The following is a 17,889-nucleotide window of genomic DNA, read 5'->3' on the forward strand; positions in this document are numbered from 1 at the left end:
AATACCCGAACAAAACTGACGCAGGCCCGGGAGAACATGCAAACTCCAAACGAGGCCTGAGTTGAAATTTAACTTCCGTTCTGAGGTCAACGAATAAATGTACCATATACAAAAAGTGTTTCTGAAGGTTTTGGCAAGTGAGTTTCAAGCGACTGAGGCCTGGCTTGAGTCAAGCATATGACTATACCAAAGTATATGCTTTTCATAACGACGCATTGTATTGTATGCCCACCGGTGGGCAGTTTCCAGTGATTAGTTGAATCAAAGAGTGATTTGGATCATAGGGCCTGCCAAGGAACACAGTCTTCTGTCTTTTGCTGTTGTGAAATAAAGATTCATTATCAGTTCTATTCAACAAGGCATGTGGAGTGATTAATGGGTTTGTAATCTCACTGATATTATTTAATATCCATTTATTAAAAGGCTCGCTCATGTATATTTATTTTTTTGCAAAATACTTAATTGTAATAACACCTATAGTTTTGTACTTTTTAAATCGCAGTCCAATTTCTTAAAATAAAGGAAAGCAACTGGACAGCAAAATATATTTTCAATGTTTTCAGAAGCATGGTATTGCGCAAAAGATTTGGAATAATCTTCAGGGGCATGGAAGTGTAACAGCATTGTATTGTACATAAAACAAATATGAAAATGTACATTCAACCTGTGGCGTAGTAACCACAGTAAAGAAGCATTTATTGTGACTTTCATCACCACTTCCTAGCCAATCCACCACATGTTTATTCTTTTTGCTAGTAGCAACCTTTTATCCAAGCACACGCAGTGTCTCTGAATGAAAATGTGCGCCACACTATTGCCCTGCACCCACTTTGGCTCATCTTTTCTCTGTCGTTCATTCTTTGCGATTATTTGCATTTCTGGAATTCACTTTATTTGTAAGGGCAAAGAATTAATGAAGTAGTGCAGATGTAGAATACGCTCTTTTAACTCTACTTTTCCTCTCTTCAGTTGGCTGGTTCTTTATCTCCTCACCGGATGCATTCCAGACTCCTTGTATTCTGCCCATTGACTGGGTTTTTGTCCATTTCAATGCGGTTTTTATGGAAAATAATGATTGATGGACTCCTGGGGTGATTAGCACGGTGCATCCCCAATCTCCTCTCTTTGGTGGCAGTTGTGGAATTTCACTTTGCCAGTACTCGGAATGGGATCACAGTGTTTTCCTGGGGGGTTTGGGGGCGGGGAGTGCTTTGCTTTCACTGTCTGCTGCATTCAAGACCGAACTCATGCTGTTAAAGTTACACCCTAGTTTGAATCTCTGAGTGAAGATCAAGAATCTAATCTTGGCGGACATCTGCACGGGTTGGCTGTTCGGCTGTCAACAAGACAGTGGAACAAAATTGTGAGAACAACATTCTAAATCCAGAGGAGATTCCATCGTCTGGTGTTAGATGTGAACTAAAGGTCACAGAGTTGTGGCATAGTTTTCTGAGAATCACAGCAACTTGAAAAAAAATCAGTTCTCCAGTGAAGCTAAATTACAGACAAGGCCGGGGATTTCTGAAACACATTTCCGACACAAGACATCTCAATGTGCTTCACCAAACAAAAACAAACATTTCTATACGCATCAGTTGACAGCATTCGGAAGCAAAGCAGTGAGAACAAAAGACTAGGATGTATGTCAACAACAGAAATAATAAAAGTGGGCTGATAAAATATCATGGACACTTGATGAGTTTCTCAGATATTATCTCTGCTGCCAACAGCATTTCTTTTCCCACCGTCTTCATTACATTATAAAATAAACCAGCCAGCTTTCCACCCACCCACCCAAACACCCACCAACCCAACCAACCAACCAACTAACCATCAAACTAACCAACTAACCAACCAACAAACTAATTGGCAAACTGACTACCTAACTGACTATTAGACTAACAGACTAACAAACCAACTAACTAACCAACCAACCAATCAACTAATCAACATGCAAGCCTAAGTTTGGAAGAATAAAATGTCCACTCAAAACCAAAAAGCAAAATAAGAATTGACAACTACAAGTTTAAGATCACTCACAGATGAATGCATAAACAATTACTGACATTCCTATTTTAAAATAGGAAATGATGGCCCTCCTCAATAGATATGACGCTTACAGTCATTCTACTGTATATTTGTGTACCACTCAATACCAATTATCCGCTGATCGTGATGCTTCACTGTACTATTGATTAGCCATTACTTTGACCGGTCCAACCCCTATTCTGTTAGAGTTGAGGCTAAACATAAATGGCCACACTGGAGCTTAACCACATGATGCCTGCTTTGGCAAGTGGCCATGTGTTGCAAGAGAGAAGTCCTGCATGCTTGGATATATTAGTGGGGCTTTTGTAACCATTGTGATTAAGCAGCCAAGCTCCTGTGGCCCCTGAAAGGCCTTCTAATGGGTTTGAGCCAAGTGGATAGGAAGTAGCACAGACCAGAACCACACGGCCACCGAGTGCAGAAACTAGTGGACAAGTGTGCTATTCACCAGTTTGTTTACACAGGACACACACACTCTGTTGATTTCTATCTTTAACACAACCGTTTATTGTCGACAAAACACTCACGGTTCTCGATGAGCATTAGCAGGTTTACATTTTAACATTAGAAATGACAGCAAATGTTTAGCACAGAATACAATTTTATATTTGAACCAGGGCTAATGTCTGTAATGAACCATATCCCACTCGATCATGTTATCTCTCACACACCCCTCACCTGCGTTTTGAAAGGCAAACATCATAAATTCCTCGCCTGTGTTGGCAGGTGTTAGAGGCAGGCTGCCCAAAGTAGCTCCAGGGTCAAAGCATGCATGTTTTCTTCTTGTATTCTATTTACTTGTTACAGTACATTGCTAAGAGCAAGTGCATATGTAAATGGTGTGGTAGATGCAGTTAAAGGGCTCAGATCTCATGCACAGGAATGCAGACCTTTGGCCTTTGACCCAGGAACATTTCCTTGCAGGCTAGTGTGTCAAAATATCCACCCTGAACTTCAGCTAGTGCAGTATTGTGTTATTGCCTGTTCTACTGCCACATGGCCAAAGGCTACACGAGTTAGGTGTGCATGTCAAAGTCATTGACAATGAAGCAGGTTTTAACTGGTGATTACAGCCATCAAAATTTATGGACCTTTCTTGTGTAAATCTTACTTTTCAAATGGTCAGTGGTACCGTAACTTAAATGTGCCCCCAAAGTACATTTTTTTTTGTTGTACAAGCGCTAACTTGGGTCCCTCTGCACTAAAGTGAAAATAAATGAAGCATGTAGGTCATATGTGCTCCATTTATTTTCAGGAACAGCGAGAGCCACTTTCCTCCTCTTTTTTTCCATCTCTCCTGATTGTTTTGCAACACCTGATTCAAATGATTCGGTCATCAGCAAGCCCTGAAGAGGCCTGATACCGGCCCCCGTTATTTCAATCAGCTGTGTTGCAGACGGGAAGAGATGAAAAACATACAGGAAAGTGGCCCTCGAGGACTGGACTTTGGGATCCATGATATTGGGGGATGAATGCCCTTCCTTGTGAGCAAGCAGTCACTATTGGATTCAATTTTAGCCATGAGTTGGGGCAACGAGGTAGTTGCCTCAATCGATCGCACCTGACCCAAGATGCTGGAGAGTATAGATCAAATAGACACTTTTTGTTCTTTTTGTGACACATTACAAAGAGAACCAGATAACACCCATACAAGCATGCAGGTGGAGTTGCTAAAGGAGTGGTGGCATTGGTTCTGTGTTCAATTGCACCTGAGTGGTAGTCAGGAAAAATATATTTTAACTAGGGGAGAAAAAAATGATTATGGAATGTTTTTTACCTCAAGTACGAATAATTTGGTCATCTGTGGGTGAAAAGTGAAAAGTGTGTGTGTGTCTCTGTGAGTCTGTGTGAGTGTCTGTGTGTGTGATCATGAATGGTTGTTTGCTTCTGTGTGCTCTGCGATTGGCTGGCAAACGGTTCAAGGTCCCCCTCCTGCTGCCCAAAGACAGCTGGGATAGATCCTGCACGCCCACGACTCTTGTGGTTTGGAAAATTAATGAATGAACGAACAAACAAATTAACGAACGAACGAACGAACGAACGAACGAACGAACAAACGAACGAATGCATGTTCCCACAAACTTCATGTTAAGAGGTGCTCAATGAAAATGGCATGGAGGCAGCAGAATCAAATGTATTAACACAAACACTTAAAGCAGCACATGGCATGGGCTGCTAAGCATATAGTTAATTAATTAGAACTACACTTATTATAAATATTCCTGATGGGCATTTATTTCATATTAGATTTTTTTGTTGTGCCGTGTCCCTCATTTAAGTTAAAAGTCTGGCCACCCCAATACAATGCTTTTTTCAAGGGTTGCACCATTGGGTAGCTGCAAAACTGGTGCACATACAGGCAGGCAAGAGCAATTACTACAGTATATGACTGCCTTTTTCAAAGGCAGTTTAATGTAAAATAATTTATTCAACAAGATCTTAGATGGTGAACAGATGCCTGAAGAATGGAGACGAAGTGTACTCGTGCCCATTTATAAGAACAAAGGAGATGTGCAGAGTTGTACTAACTACAGAGGAATAAAGCCATACAATGAAACTCTGGGAAAGAGTAATTGAAGCTAGACTAAGAGCAGAAGTGAACATTTGTGAGCAGCAGTATGGCTTCATGCCAAAAAAGAGTACGACAGATGCAGTGATACTTTAAGAATGCTGATAGAGAAGTACAGAGAAGGTCAGAAGGAATTGCATTGTGTCTTTGTAGATCTGGAGAAAGCGTACGACAAGGTGCCCAGAGAAGAGCTGTGGCATTGCATGAGGAAGTCTGGAGTGACGGAAAAGTATGTCAGAGCAGTGTATGTACATGTATCATGACTGTAAGACAGTTGTGAGGTGTGCTGTCGGTGTGACTGAGGAAAGAGGAGGTTTATGGATGTGGTCAAAGAGGACATGAAGGTAGCTGGTGTGAGAGAAGAGGATGCACAAAACCGGGATAGATGGAGGACATTGATTTGCTGTGGCGACCCCTGAGGGGAAAAGGCAAAAGGAAAAGAAGAAGTTTAATGTAAAATAATTCAGTAGCTATACAGTTTCAATTGAAGCAAAACATGTTGATTATACATAAAAAGAATAATACTTGAATAGTTTCATATAATTTTCAGTAGAACATCGAAATACCCACAATTTTCAGTAGCTTCAGCCCAATTTGCGACAACCAATTGCCACCTGAATGGGACTCAAACCCAGACTCAAGTTTCAAGTTTTAAAGTAATACTCAAGATGTTTTCATCACATTTTGCACATGTGCAATGGCTTTAGGTATTATGTCATTGTTTGCATACGCACTGACGTGCAAGGCTTCTTTCAAGTGGAAAACACATTTCAAGACCCCTCCCTTGTTGTTATTTGGTGCGTTTTCACCTACTATGTTCCCCACCCATGTTCTTCTCAGTGTGCCCCTGTGTCTATTATTAGATGGACGCTTGGATAAGGTAGGCTACTGAGTGAAGGGGGCAAGGAGGCTCAACATGGTTCTCTGAGAAATATGAGTGAACAGCACTGTTCATTTGTACATTCACCGGCAGCTTTGCAAGCCCTCCAGTTGAATATACAGAACTCTCAGTACCTGGACAAAGGGTGTCTTTTTCCCCCATCACTCCCTGCCCTGATCCCCATTTTATGCTACACCACCTCTGCCTCCTCCCTCATTTGACACAAAATATAACGCTAGTTTCCTTCGGAAAACAGAGTTTGGAGGATTGGCTGGGTCAATCTATCCATCGCTCCTCTTTACTCTTTGGGTCAACTATTCACTCCATATAAATCCCTCTGTAAATTTGTATTGAAAATACAGTAAAGTCTCGTTATATCGATATTCTAGAGAGCGAGAAAAAATGTCGATATAACCGTACTATCGATATATCCGTCCTGCGGCGAACTGCATTAAAAGTGGGGTGGGGGGCAATACGTAAATGGGGGATCTTTGATATGGCATGTAATTTTATCATTGGGTTAATGGATTGCGTATCTGGTGACCAACTCCCGTGCCTTGCGCAGTGTAGCAGTGACCAAGTCACGTGACCAGCTCCCGTGCCTTGCGCAGTGCAGCAGACGCCATTTTCTACCACGCAACCAACAGCGCGACCCACACAGATTTCGATAATGGTGGTACTGTATAGAAACCCCTAAGCAAATATCGATTCACCTTAAGTATCTTTTGTATCGATATAAACATAGCAAAATGGCCGGTGGGAGAAGAAAAAGAGCACCGTCGTAACCGGATTATCGTAATAACCATGAATCGTACTAAACGGAAGTAATTACACAAAAAGACTAGAAATGTGCACGGGAAATGAAAATAGTATCGTAATAAGCAGTATTATCAATATAACCGATATCGATATAACAAGACTTTACTGTACTTAATAGCCGGTCATCGAGTTGTTAGCACGTGGACTTCACAGTGCAGAGGTACCAAGGTCAATTTCAGTGCCAACCTCCCTGTGTGAAGTTTGGATGTTTTACCTGTGCTTAGGTGGGTTTTCTCCGGGTCCTCCAGTTTCCTCCCACATTCCAAAAACATGCATGGCAGGATGATTGAACACTACATTGTCCCGATGTATGAGTGTGAGCACAACAGGTTTTTTTTTTCGTGTCTGTGTGCCTTGTGATTGGTTGGCAACCGGTTTAGCGTGTCCCCCACTTACTGCCCGAAGACAACTTAGATAGGCTCCAGCACCCCAAGTGAGGATAAAGTGGTTTGGAAAATGAATGAATGAATGATTAATACCCTCAAACAATGAATTCATTTGTTCATAAGGATCTGAAAATGCAACTGAATTCTTGAACATATCCCAAGTCTTGAGACTTGGCATCATTTAGGCCTTATTGTAGCTTCTAGTGCACCTTTTGAGTGATCCAAATGAGGTTAGTTCTAAAAACAGTCATCAAAGATCTTGCCAAGTCATGTGATCCAGACCTAATCCTGCATCTTGCATGAACTGTGGCTCCAATGCTACAACGTGCTCCCTCCTAACTGAAAAGGTAGGAAGGTACATGGCTGAGGGAATCATGTTAAAACTCTTTGAATCAGGGCATAACATTTAAATCCGTCTAAAATGTACTAACTCAAAGTAACGATTACCGGACTATCATGAGTGGAAATTCTGCACTTAAAATCCGAGTCTGCTTTCTTTTTCCTCGCGAGACAGGTACAATGGAAGGCAGTAATTGACAATGAAGGAGAATTGAAACCAATAATAATCATCATATACCTGATTTGAAATGTACATTAATCTGCTTATTTGCTCATGTAAACAATACATGGATATTATTATACTCTACCAGGGACCAGTATATACAAAACCAAGCAACATTGACATGTTTAATTGCTTGTCTGAGGTCTAACTTCATGAGCAGCTGGATATAAAAGGTGAAGTCAGATTGTGATTTTGGTTCCCTGTATAAGTGCTTTGATGAACATCCTATTTACTCTTTCAAGTTTAACTTTCCACACACGAATAATACAGCACTCCAAAATGATTAGAACACTGAGGCCAGTTTAAAAAATGTGTTTTTATTTTTCTGTCAACAAAATACAACGTTTGTACTTTTCCAAGCATTCACCATAGACGCTTGTGTGCTATTTATGGATAAAGTCTTGAGATTGACTTTATCCGTCCAAAACTTTCCATTTCTCTCCTCTGATGACCTGATTTGTTGTTTTGGGATATTAATTTGCTGCACGATGAAAGTGCTGCCAATCGGTTATGTTACATCTTTCTTAACTCATTTTCTGCCAGACGGGCAAAAAGATGTCCACTCCAGTGCCATGGTTTTTGTCACTGTTACTTGAATTCCAGGACCCACACAATATTGAGTTTTGGATTGGAATGGATTGGATTTGCCTTTATTAGTCTCGCAGTGGAGAAATTTACATTTTACAGCAGTAGAAAAACTAAATACATGAGCTGCTGGAAAGGCAGCCCCTCTCGCGGCGCCGTCTTGAAGACAAAAGAACAAAAAACTAAATAACTACATAAACATTCAATACAGCGTTTAGAAACCTTAGATGTCATTTTTTGCAGCGCGTCACATTGTAGTTATGGTTTCCTCTCAAGCAATGACGTGCAGTCAGGGGAGGCATGTCATCATGGAAATATCTCTCATCTCTCATCTCATTTTCCGTACCGCTTATTCCTCATTAGGGTCGCGGGGGTTGCTGGAGCCTATCTCAGCTGTCTTTGGGCACGAGGCGGGGGACACCCTGAATTGGTTGCCAGCCAATCGCAGGGCACACAAAGACATACAACAGTCACTCTCACACACACACCTAGGGACAATTTGGAGTGGTCAATCTGCCTGCCATGCATGTTTTTGGAGTGTGGGAGGGAACCGGAGGACCCGGAGAAAACCCACGCGGGTCTGGGGAGAACATGCAAACTCCACACAGGGAGGCCGGACCGGGACGCGAACCGGCGACCTCTGCACTGTGAAGCCGGTGTGCTAACCACCCGACTACCGGGCCGCCATTATGGAAATATCAAATGACAAAATAAATTAAACAGTTATATTTATTTAGTGATTTGTACTTTAACATACTTTTCCATTTAACTTCACCATTTTTGGTTTTTTTTTTTCCAAATTGCTGAATTTTCACATTTACTGTTCAAATACTAAGTGGAGACGAGCGGTGAGGCGGCAGCCGGCTGACCCTCACCATGGATTGCACAATCACTATGCTAACTGTGCTGGCTTGCTCTGCAGTGAGACTGCATTGCTGTCCCTCTGCATATTGCTAATAAATTGTTCAAAAGCTTTTAGTATATGAACTAAATTTCTACAGTTTAGCTGGTGTATATAATGTACAGTCACTGTACATTATAAACACTGTACTACAGTGTTTATTTTATTTTATTTTTATCAAAACTGAGTGCATAGGTGAGGCCCACAGTTCTCCTGCCTCATGACAGAGGGCGCTGGTGATGAGAAATTCCTCTTGCGACTCCTCGGCTGCAGAATAATAGAATTAGTGAAAGCAAGCTACAGTAAACAGTTAGCAAGTTAAGTGCAACCGTCCAGTCATTTTTTCGTGTTGCTTGGCCTTATTTTCAGAATGGTGGATTGCATATCTAAATTAAAAGAAATTTCTAAACTGAACTTTCAATTGAAGCAGGAGATAATAATTAAAGGAAGACCAACTTAAAGGAAGACCAACACACACAAACGGTGAGGGATGAATGTAAATCTCCTGGACAGCTTCTCAGCTTTTTGCCCAAGAAGGATCTCATTGAAACTATTCCTGAAGCATTTGCTTTTGCAGGCCGAAACAATTGATGTGGTGGGCCGGATTTGGCGCCTGGGCCTTGACTTTGACACCTGTGCTTTAGACTCTCTTCTTTCATCGGAAGAAAATAGTTAATTCTTAAATTATATGGATCTGGAGTTATATGAGTTTGAAATGAGGGTGGCTGTCCAAAATACATTTCAAAACACATTTGTTTATATAGTGCTTTAACATCAGCTGAACCTGGAACAAAGCGCTAACATGGAAAAAATGGAAGTGTTGCTCCGTTGTGGAAAAGAAAAAACATTGCCAGAGGCCATTGCCAAAGGCCATGGCCACTGCTTTATCAGCACCCAACCATGAAAAAACAGAACCCCAACAAATTTGGGAATGGCGTTCTATGTCATATTTTCCATTTCCGAATCCAGATGGTCCCTACCTTACGATCAAGATACATTCCAAGCGGTCGTTCGTAACGTGAATTTGGTCGTAAGTTGCTACAGTGCTATATTTTGTATGGAAACTCAATGTAATAAAATGTAACATACTCGACACAGCCAATCGTAAATGAGCTCGGCGCCTCCTCCTCAGAGCATCTACTGGTAAGAGTGATTTCCTCCCCGCCCATATATTCTACGCAGCTAATTGCAAGCGAGCTCGGCTGATTGGGGCCTGAACTCATTGACCACACTCCAGCGCTGATCCGATCGGTGTCCGTCGCGTAAACATCCAGCCCTTGAAAATTCCGAAGTGTCTGTGTGCATGCGTGTGCTTTAAGCACAGTACGCAGCCTATTGCAAGCGAGCTCAGACGGAAATACAAAATCTAACTTACAGAATCAGACCCAGAAAGCCTTTAATAGTCCGACAATTGAGAAATTTGCATTTTCAGCATCTCTGTACAAACATCTTTAGACATACAGTACCTACAAAAAAATACCTTTTTTTTCTAACTTGAATGTTCCTAAATTGGGGAGCCTCTGTAAATGGCAGTGAATGAGTTAAGTTTCTCTGATAAAATGCCTGTTTAGACTTTTGAGTTCATTTAGCTCTCTAGCCATCCAGTACATGTGCAGTATGTGTGTCAGCCAAAAGATCAACAAATTTGAACATGAAAGGTCTCCTTTAACTTCTCTTTACTGTCTCATTGCCTTCATAGATGTTCCTGACCTCCCAAATAGTGTTGGATTTTCTCCTCCATCCAGCCCAAACCCTACAAAGAAGAGCAGCTCCATCAACTGGTCATTCCCAGACAAGATCAAATCCCCACGCACCGTTAGGAAAATTTCCATGAAGATGAAGAAGCTTCCAGAACTCAGCCGGAAACTCAGCGTTAAGGGTCACAGCAATGGTTGTGGTCATTTTGAGCCTCGATCCCATTCTCTTCGAGCTACAGGTGGGGATATTGAGGTCACGTCCCAAAGTTCAGGCCCTCAAAGATTGGCTATATCTGGTGTTGGGCTTGCCAGCCGAAATGTGATTTCACGCTACCACTTGGACAGCAGTGTGTCCACACAACACAGCTTAAATAAGAAGAAAAACAATGGCAGCTCCAAATCTGCTAGTAAAGGTGGATACTTAAGTGATGGTGATTCACCAAAGCTGGTGGCTAAATCTGGGAAGCACAATTCTGTTGAGGGCAAGGGTTGCAGATTGAAGGACTCAGAAGGACCGAGTGCAAACTTAAAACTCAGTGGTACAGATTTGGACATTGATGCTTTCCGCCATTATTGTTTCACAGAGCAACCCAAATGTAGCCAGTACATCTCTGGACTAATGAGCTTGCACTTTTATGGTGCTGAGGACCTCAAACCACCTCGCATTGACTCCTGTGATGTGTACTGCGCTATCCAAGTGGACTCAGTTAATAAAGCGCGGACGGCGCTCCTTACCTGTCGAACTGCTTTCTTGGATATGGACCACACCTTCAACATCGAGCTGGAAAATGCCCAGCATTTGAAGCTTGTTGTGTTTAGCTGGGAGCCTACACCGAGGCGAAATCGTGTGTGCTGTCACGGTACAGTGGTCTTACCTGCACTCTTTAGGGTAATACGTTCCCACCAGTTGGCAGTCAAGCTAGAACCTCGCGGGCTGATATATGTCAAGTTGAACCTGATGGAGCATTGGCAGAACTCCTTGGATGGAGGACCAGATGGAAACAGGGAGCCCCAAGTCTTTGGTGTGGAGGCATGGCGGCTGGTAGAGAGGGAGGACACCGGACTCTCGGTGCCGCTGCTTATAAGCAAGTGCATCAATGAGATCGAGAAGCGGGGTTATCAGGTGAGCCCACATCCATCATCCAAACTGCTCAAGTTCGAAAAATGAGATTTACTCATCTCGTGTTTAACACTTAAAATATTATATATATATATATATATATATATATATATATATCATGTACAGAAGAGGACAAAGGTGAATATGCAGCAGATGCATCTAACACCAGTTCATGTCCCTATTCTCCATATAGCCTAAAGCAGAAAAAAGAGGAGCAAGCAATAATAGTGACATTAGATGTTCTGTGCAATGCGAAAAGTACTCACCCGTTGGCCACACAATAGCCCACACAACAAGCTGCACTCCACTCCATAATATCATTGGCTTCTTGAGGCCATTGCTTCTTATTTACAGAAGAAAAAGCATGAAGCATGAAGAGACTGGTCATGTGATTCTGATGGACTAATGGAGTTTTCCAGAGTCATGTGATCATCTTAACCACTCTTTCTTCCCCACCAACACAGAACATTCAAAGCACTCTTTGAAAATAGCAGTAGTGCTCTGAAGAAGACTAGAGGGGTAATGTTTCTTCAATCAATGACAGTCAAATTGTTTGGCTGATGTTCAGAACATCCGTTTTGTGAAGCATTTCAGAGGCATTATGCCTGTGGACAGCAGGGCAAAAATGTTGATGCTCTAAAATGAAAATAAACATTTTTTTGTCTATGGACAAATTGGACAAAATTTGACTTAAAAAATTCAGGAAGGGCCGTTTACTTTATGTGACTCACTGTTTAATTTAAGTCCAATATTGATGTTGTACACACATTTACATCATGGTCTAATTTTTCAACAAACTCTCCATGGATGATTGTTTTGGGGTATTTTATGTGTGTGATTCGCTTTGTGGGCTTACTGGGGTCTTCTTTTCCTTTAGGCCGTTCCTTTCAAGGGTCACCACAGCGAATCAGTGCCCTCCATCTCACCTCGTTTTGTGCATCCACTTCTCTCACACTAGCTACCTTCATATCCTCTTTCACAACATCCATCTCGGTCTCCTGCCTTGCAGTTCAAGACTCAGAATCTTTCTCCCAATATATTTACTCTTTCTCCTCTGGAGATGTCCACGTGGGCTTACTGGGGTGAATTACAATAAATGTCCGAAAAACTTTATGAGCAGCAATTTTTCACTAGTCACCGAATGTGCTGCAGACAATCAAAGTTCTGGTTACGTTTTTGCTCACCAACCTCTTTGTCCGCTACAAAATGTTGTACGACCTGGTTTGGCACCCTCCCAAGATTAATTTAATTATTTAAATTCCATATAGTCTTTGAATCATACATTCACTCCAGCATCCGATGTAGGGTGCAAACATGCACTGTAAAAACAGGTCATTTAAAAATACTGTATGTATGGACAGCAGGGTCAATGAAAAAAGAAAGTTAATATTAAACCTTAAAATGAGTTCAAGTTTACTCAAATTTCGGTCAAACTTTAATGCGGTTAAGGAATTCCTGTTAGCTCCCATGTTTATGTAATTTATTCTGCTTTGTCTCGGTTTATATAGATTGTGCTCTGCTCTTGGATGCCTCTGTTTTCATATCCATCCCTCTGCTTGCCGCTGTATTTAATTACCGAAATATTGTGCACAGTCTGTCTGAGTCAGTGATCAAGTAGAATAAGTGACAAGTAAAGGATACCCCTTAGGTTAGAGGCAGACAGAGGCTAGAAGAGGTTTCACACCAGATCCCAAAGGAATCTGTATGTTGTGTCACTAAAACACGCAAGGGCAGACACTGAATTCCGTGTGGATTTCCAAACTAATGTTGCATCTCTTTGAAGAAGGCCGTTCGTCAGAGTTACTTAGAATCACATGACCTCGGGGTTCGACAAGCCTTTAAGATGCTGGGGGATTGTGAAGCATTGAAACGATGCCTGTTTCAAACACTTAAAATTATTCATGTGATCACCTAGCGTCCACGTAAAATACTTTTATATTTCACTTGAGAATGATCCAAGTAACTTGAAGTATGTTGTGTCTTACAAAGGACTTCAGGATAGTAGTGTGAGACACACACTTTCAATGTAATGAAGAGTACAGTACGTCTGTGTAAGCTCTCAGTCGTACAGGAGTGGTCCATCGCTGAAAAGATTTATTCAGCTGTCATCTGTACTTTTTTGAAGGTGTCAGACGTTTCGCTTCTTATCCAAGATGCTTCTTCAGCAAACTAAAGTCTTACTGGTGATTGTCATAAAACAACTAAATCCTTCATTAAACCGGTTTGGTGGGGTGAGATTCAATTTGGATCGTTCATACAATAGCCTGCTTAGGCAACATAGGTTAGGCAACATTCGTAATGCTGATGAGGGGATACCGGAGGGAGTGGGGCAATCAGGCCAGTCGTTAGTCAGGAATGTATGAACAATCGGTGGGGCCACAGGGAGTGGTCCTCTGCTGCCCCCAACCTGAGAGTAGGGACCTATCATAGCAGTGTCCGGTGCCGCCATGCCTGGACATTAGGGATATATATATATATAGGGCCGATACTACCAGTAAGACTTGAGTTCGTTCATCTTGGATAAGAAGCGAAACGTCCGACACCTTCAAAAAAAGTACAGATGACGGCTGAAGAAACCTTTTCATCGTAATGAAGAGTACTCGCTATGTTGTGTTCAATTACATTCTGTTGTCTTTTATTTGTAATGATAATGTTAAGTATTTGTAAATGTTAACCAATTACATTGTATGATTTGTGTTTTTGTCTTGAAATTTGGGGAGCACTTGGGTTCAACTTCATTATTTTAAAGGGTCTACCTAACCACAACACTGTTTCTGTTTTCAGGCCATTTCGTATTGGGCTGCTTAAATTAATAGCAAAACAAAAAAAGTCAAATGATGAAGTGGAAAGTGCAATCATGCCGGGTCACAGCAACGGTTGTGATCATTTTGAGCCTAGATCCCATTCTCTTCGAGCTACAGGTGGGGGTATTGATGTCACGTCCCAAAGTTCAGGCCCTCAAAGATTGGCTGTATCTGGTGTTGGGCTTGCCAGCCAAAATGTGATTTCACGCTACCACTTGGACAGCAGTGTGTCCACACAACACAGCTTAAATAAGAAGAAAAACAATGGCAGCTCCAAATCTGCTAGTAAAGGTGGATACTTAAGTGATGGTGATTCACCAAAGCTGGTGGCTAAGTCTGGGAAGCACATTTCTGTTGAGGGCAAGGGTTGCAGATTGAAGGACTCAGAAGGACCGAGTGCAAGCTTAAAACTCAGTGGTACAGATTTGGACATTGATGCTTTCCGCCATTATTGTTTCACAGAGCAACCCAAATGTAGCCAGTACATCTCTGGACTAATGAGCTTGCACTTTTATGGTGCTGAGGACCTCAAACCACCTCGCATTGACTCCCGTGATGTGTACTGCGCTTTCCAAGTGGACTCGGTTAATAAAGCACGGATGGCGCTCCTTACCTGTTGAACTGCTTTCTTGGATATAGTCGAAATGTGATTTCACAAAATTCTTTGTTATGGGGAGTCGATGTATCACCTTGACGGCCCGGTCGTTCACCAATATAAAGGAATAGCATTAGCGTCACTTATCGCCACTGCACTGTTATCATTAAAGCAGAGAACATGCGCAAGTGCTGTCAATGCCGTGATTGGCTGCAGGCAGTCATTGCATCGTATCGTGTGATTGGCTGAATGCCTCTCACTGAGTGAATTTCGCAGCAAATTGGTACAAAAAATACATATATATCATGTTCATTTGCAGTGCGTTCACTGAGCTGGATAGCTTTTCTTGTATGTTGACAGTGTGCAAACAGCGCGCAGTTGCGCAGGTTAGAGGGAACATCAGTGTTGTTGCATCTCAAGTAAACATAAATCTAAATAAAATGATCTGGCGGGCAAGACCTCGCTTGTCTTTTCACTCCCATATAAATAACATAACTCGGTCTACATATTTCCACCTCCGTAATATCAATCGTTTCCGTCCCTCGCTCACCCCTCACTCCGCTGCTATCCTTATCCACAGTCTCGTCACCTCCCGCATCATTATTGTAACTCACTTATCTTCGGTGTCAATCCGAAATTTCTCCATAACCTCCAACTAGTCCAAAATTCTTCAGCCCGGATCATCACTAGAACCCCCTCCTTTCACCACGTCACCCCTGTCCTCCAGCAGCTCCATATTGGATAATTTCCTGCGGCACAACTGACAATGTGTGTGGCATGTGGTTTGAAAAACACTGATCTAAGCTATCATCTAATTTCATAGAAATTCTTTTTTTCGGAGAGGAATCGAGGAAAAGGTTTCTTCAGCCGTTATCTATACTTCTTTGAAAGAAGACTGTACTTTCAAAGAAGTACAGATGACGGCTGAAGAAACATTTTCCTTGATGGACCACTCGTGTACGACCGAGACCTGACACAGACATTTTGTGGAGGAACTATTTCTGATAAGGCACAAATGTTCCTCAAGATATTTCACGTGATTACAGTAGACTGTATATGGACCATCCAATGATGGGGTGATGGCTTTTGCCAGGTGACTTTCATTCCAATATCTCTTGGAGCCACAGTTTTTTGGAATTGCGTTTGGGTCACACTCAAGTGCATGAATCAAGTCAAGGACCCTTTCGCCTGTTCCTTTGTAGTTCTAATAGTTCAGTCATTAAATTGATCTTGACCTCAACACAAATCCCTCTGATCCCATCATTGGTCTCAGCACCCTACCAAGAGTCCTTGTGCTTTATTTGTTTGACCTATTCCACATACAGGCCTGATGCTGCCAGTCATGTTGCTTGGCAGCCGCAGCGTATAAACTGCAAGCCTTCTTCCTCTAACAGCTGTTCTCCGCTTGTGCTCGACTCTTCCCTAAACAGTCTTTTTTCCCTCAATGGACTTGTTGTTCATTGTGCCCAGTGACTTCTGTTTACTTGCATACAAAGCAAAATCCTCAACTAATCTGTCCCCGTCTCTCCCCCTCGTGTGAGGTTTACAAAAAGCAGTTCAGCTCAACACAGTGGCTAAGGAAATAATTTAAACTGGTGAGATATTCTCGTGCTTCACTCGAGAGGCCCGAAAGAGCAGTAGTGTGGTCTATCTTTGTTTTTTTTGTGGAACTGGGTCCAACTCGCCATTCACAGCCCACTGACTTAACACGTTGCTCGGGCAACCACACCAGTTGGTCAGCCGTCCCACATACCAGACAGACACATGTAGGAGAAATTATGGTATGTCAGTAGCCCGCGTTAATCCGAACATAAGAAGGCTACTGGTGCCTGGCTTAACTATCAAATTTCTGTGACTATCAAATGTCAAGGTGGAAATAAAACTATGCAAAGTTTGACACTCCGGTAAGGATACAGATGGTTAAATTGTTTCTGTTTTCATTTTGAACATCCACTCAGTTCGATTTTTTTTTGAGGGCACAGGCTTTGCCCATTTACTCACAACACAATGTCACATTTGGAAATGGATGTTATGACATGTTGGATGGATGTTATGACAATGATAGCCCATTTTTATTTCCTTGGAATGTTGTTCAAATCCTTATTTGAAAATATATGTACTTTCCAAGACCTTTTGAAACAAAGTTTTGATGATTGATCTTTTTTTTCATATAATTTTGCTCAGTATTGTGATAACATAATAACTTTCTCGGTCTCAAAGTCATTTTAGCTCGGGGACTGTGTTGAGGTGCTCGGACAAGTCAGTTTTGACAGAGGGATTTGCTAGCTAATAGCTATCTATTCGCTATCTATTAGCTATATATTCGCTACATATTAGCTAGGTTTTATCTATCTATTCGCTAGGTATTATCTATCTATTCGCTGGCTAATAGCCATCTATTCGCTAGCTATTAGCTGTCTATTCGCTAGCTATTAGCTATCTATTCACTAGCTATTTGCTATCTATTAGCTATCTATTTGAGTTACTTCGGGGTTGAGTGAACGCTGGCGCGTGTGGCTGCCGCTACTCACCCACAGTGTCAAGTTATGTTGGTTTTTTGAGTTCTCCCCCTAACTTGAAAAGGGTTTTGACTGTATTAACCGGGATTACACTGGGACTTCACTGTTTAACTCCAATGATGAGACAGATTTCTCCTTTCTTTTTCCTCTTTTATTTTGGACTTAATCGTCTCTTTTCTCATTGAAAAGACAATTGCTGATTGCAAGCTGATTGCACTGTGAAAAACCTTTGAAGAAGGTAAAAACACAAACAGCAATTAGGTTTACATTTGAAGGCTTAACAGGTTGGTTTTGACATTAAACCACCAAATCAAATTATCAAATAAACGGTCACAATAACAGGTTCTCTCACTGTCAGCCACCCTGGTCTTTACACAGTTGAACTCCACTGTCTTGGTAAACT

General features: G+C 41.8%; 1 protein-coding gene across 2 annotated transcripts in view; it reads left to right on the forward strand.

The window, feature by feature from the left end:
- Nucleotides 1–17,889, forward strand: part of syde2 (synapse defective 1, Rho GTPase, homolog 2 (C. elegans)) — a 73,050-nt gene that overhangs the window by 21,029 nt on the left and 34,132 nt on the right. For both annotated transcript variants that reach the window (XM_089000622.1, XM_089000623.1), the window contains exon 4: nt 10,451–11,571. In XM_089000622.1, the coding sequence (XP_088856748.1) occupies nt 10,451–11,571 (1,121 nt within the window). The remainder of the gene's footprint in view (nt 1–10,450; nt 11,572–17,889) is intronic.

This window comes from Hippocampus bargibanti, linkage group LG07, assembly GCF_051943395.1.
Source record: "Hippocampus bargibanti isolate YZ-2025 linkage group LG07, ASM5194339v1, whole genome shotgun sequence".
Classification (NCBI taxonomy): domain Eukaryota; kingdom Metazoa; phylum Chordata; class Actinopteri; order Syngnathiformes; family Syngnathidae; genus Hippocampus; species Hippocampus bargibanti.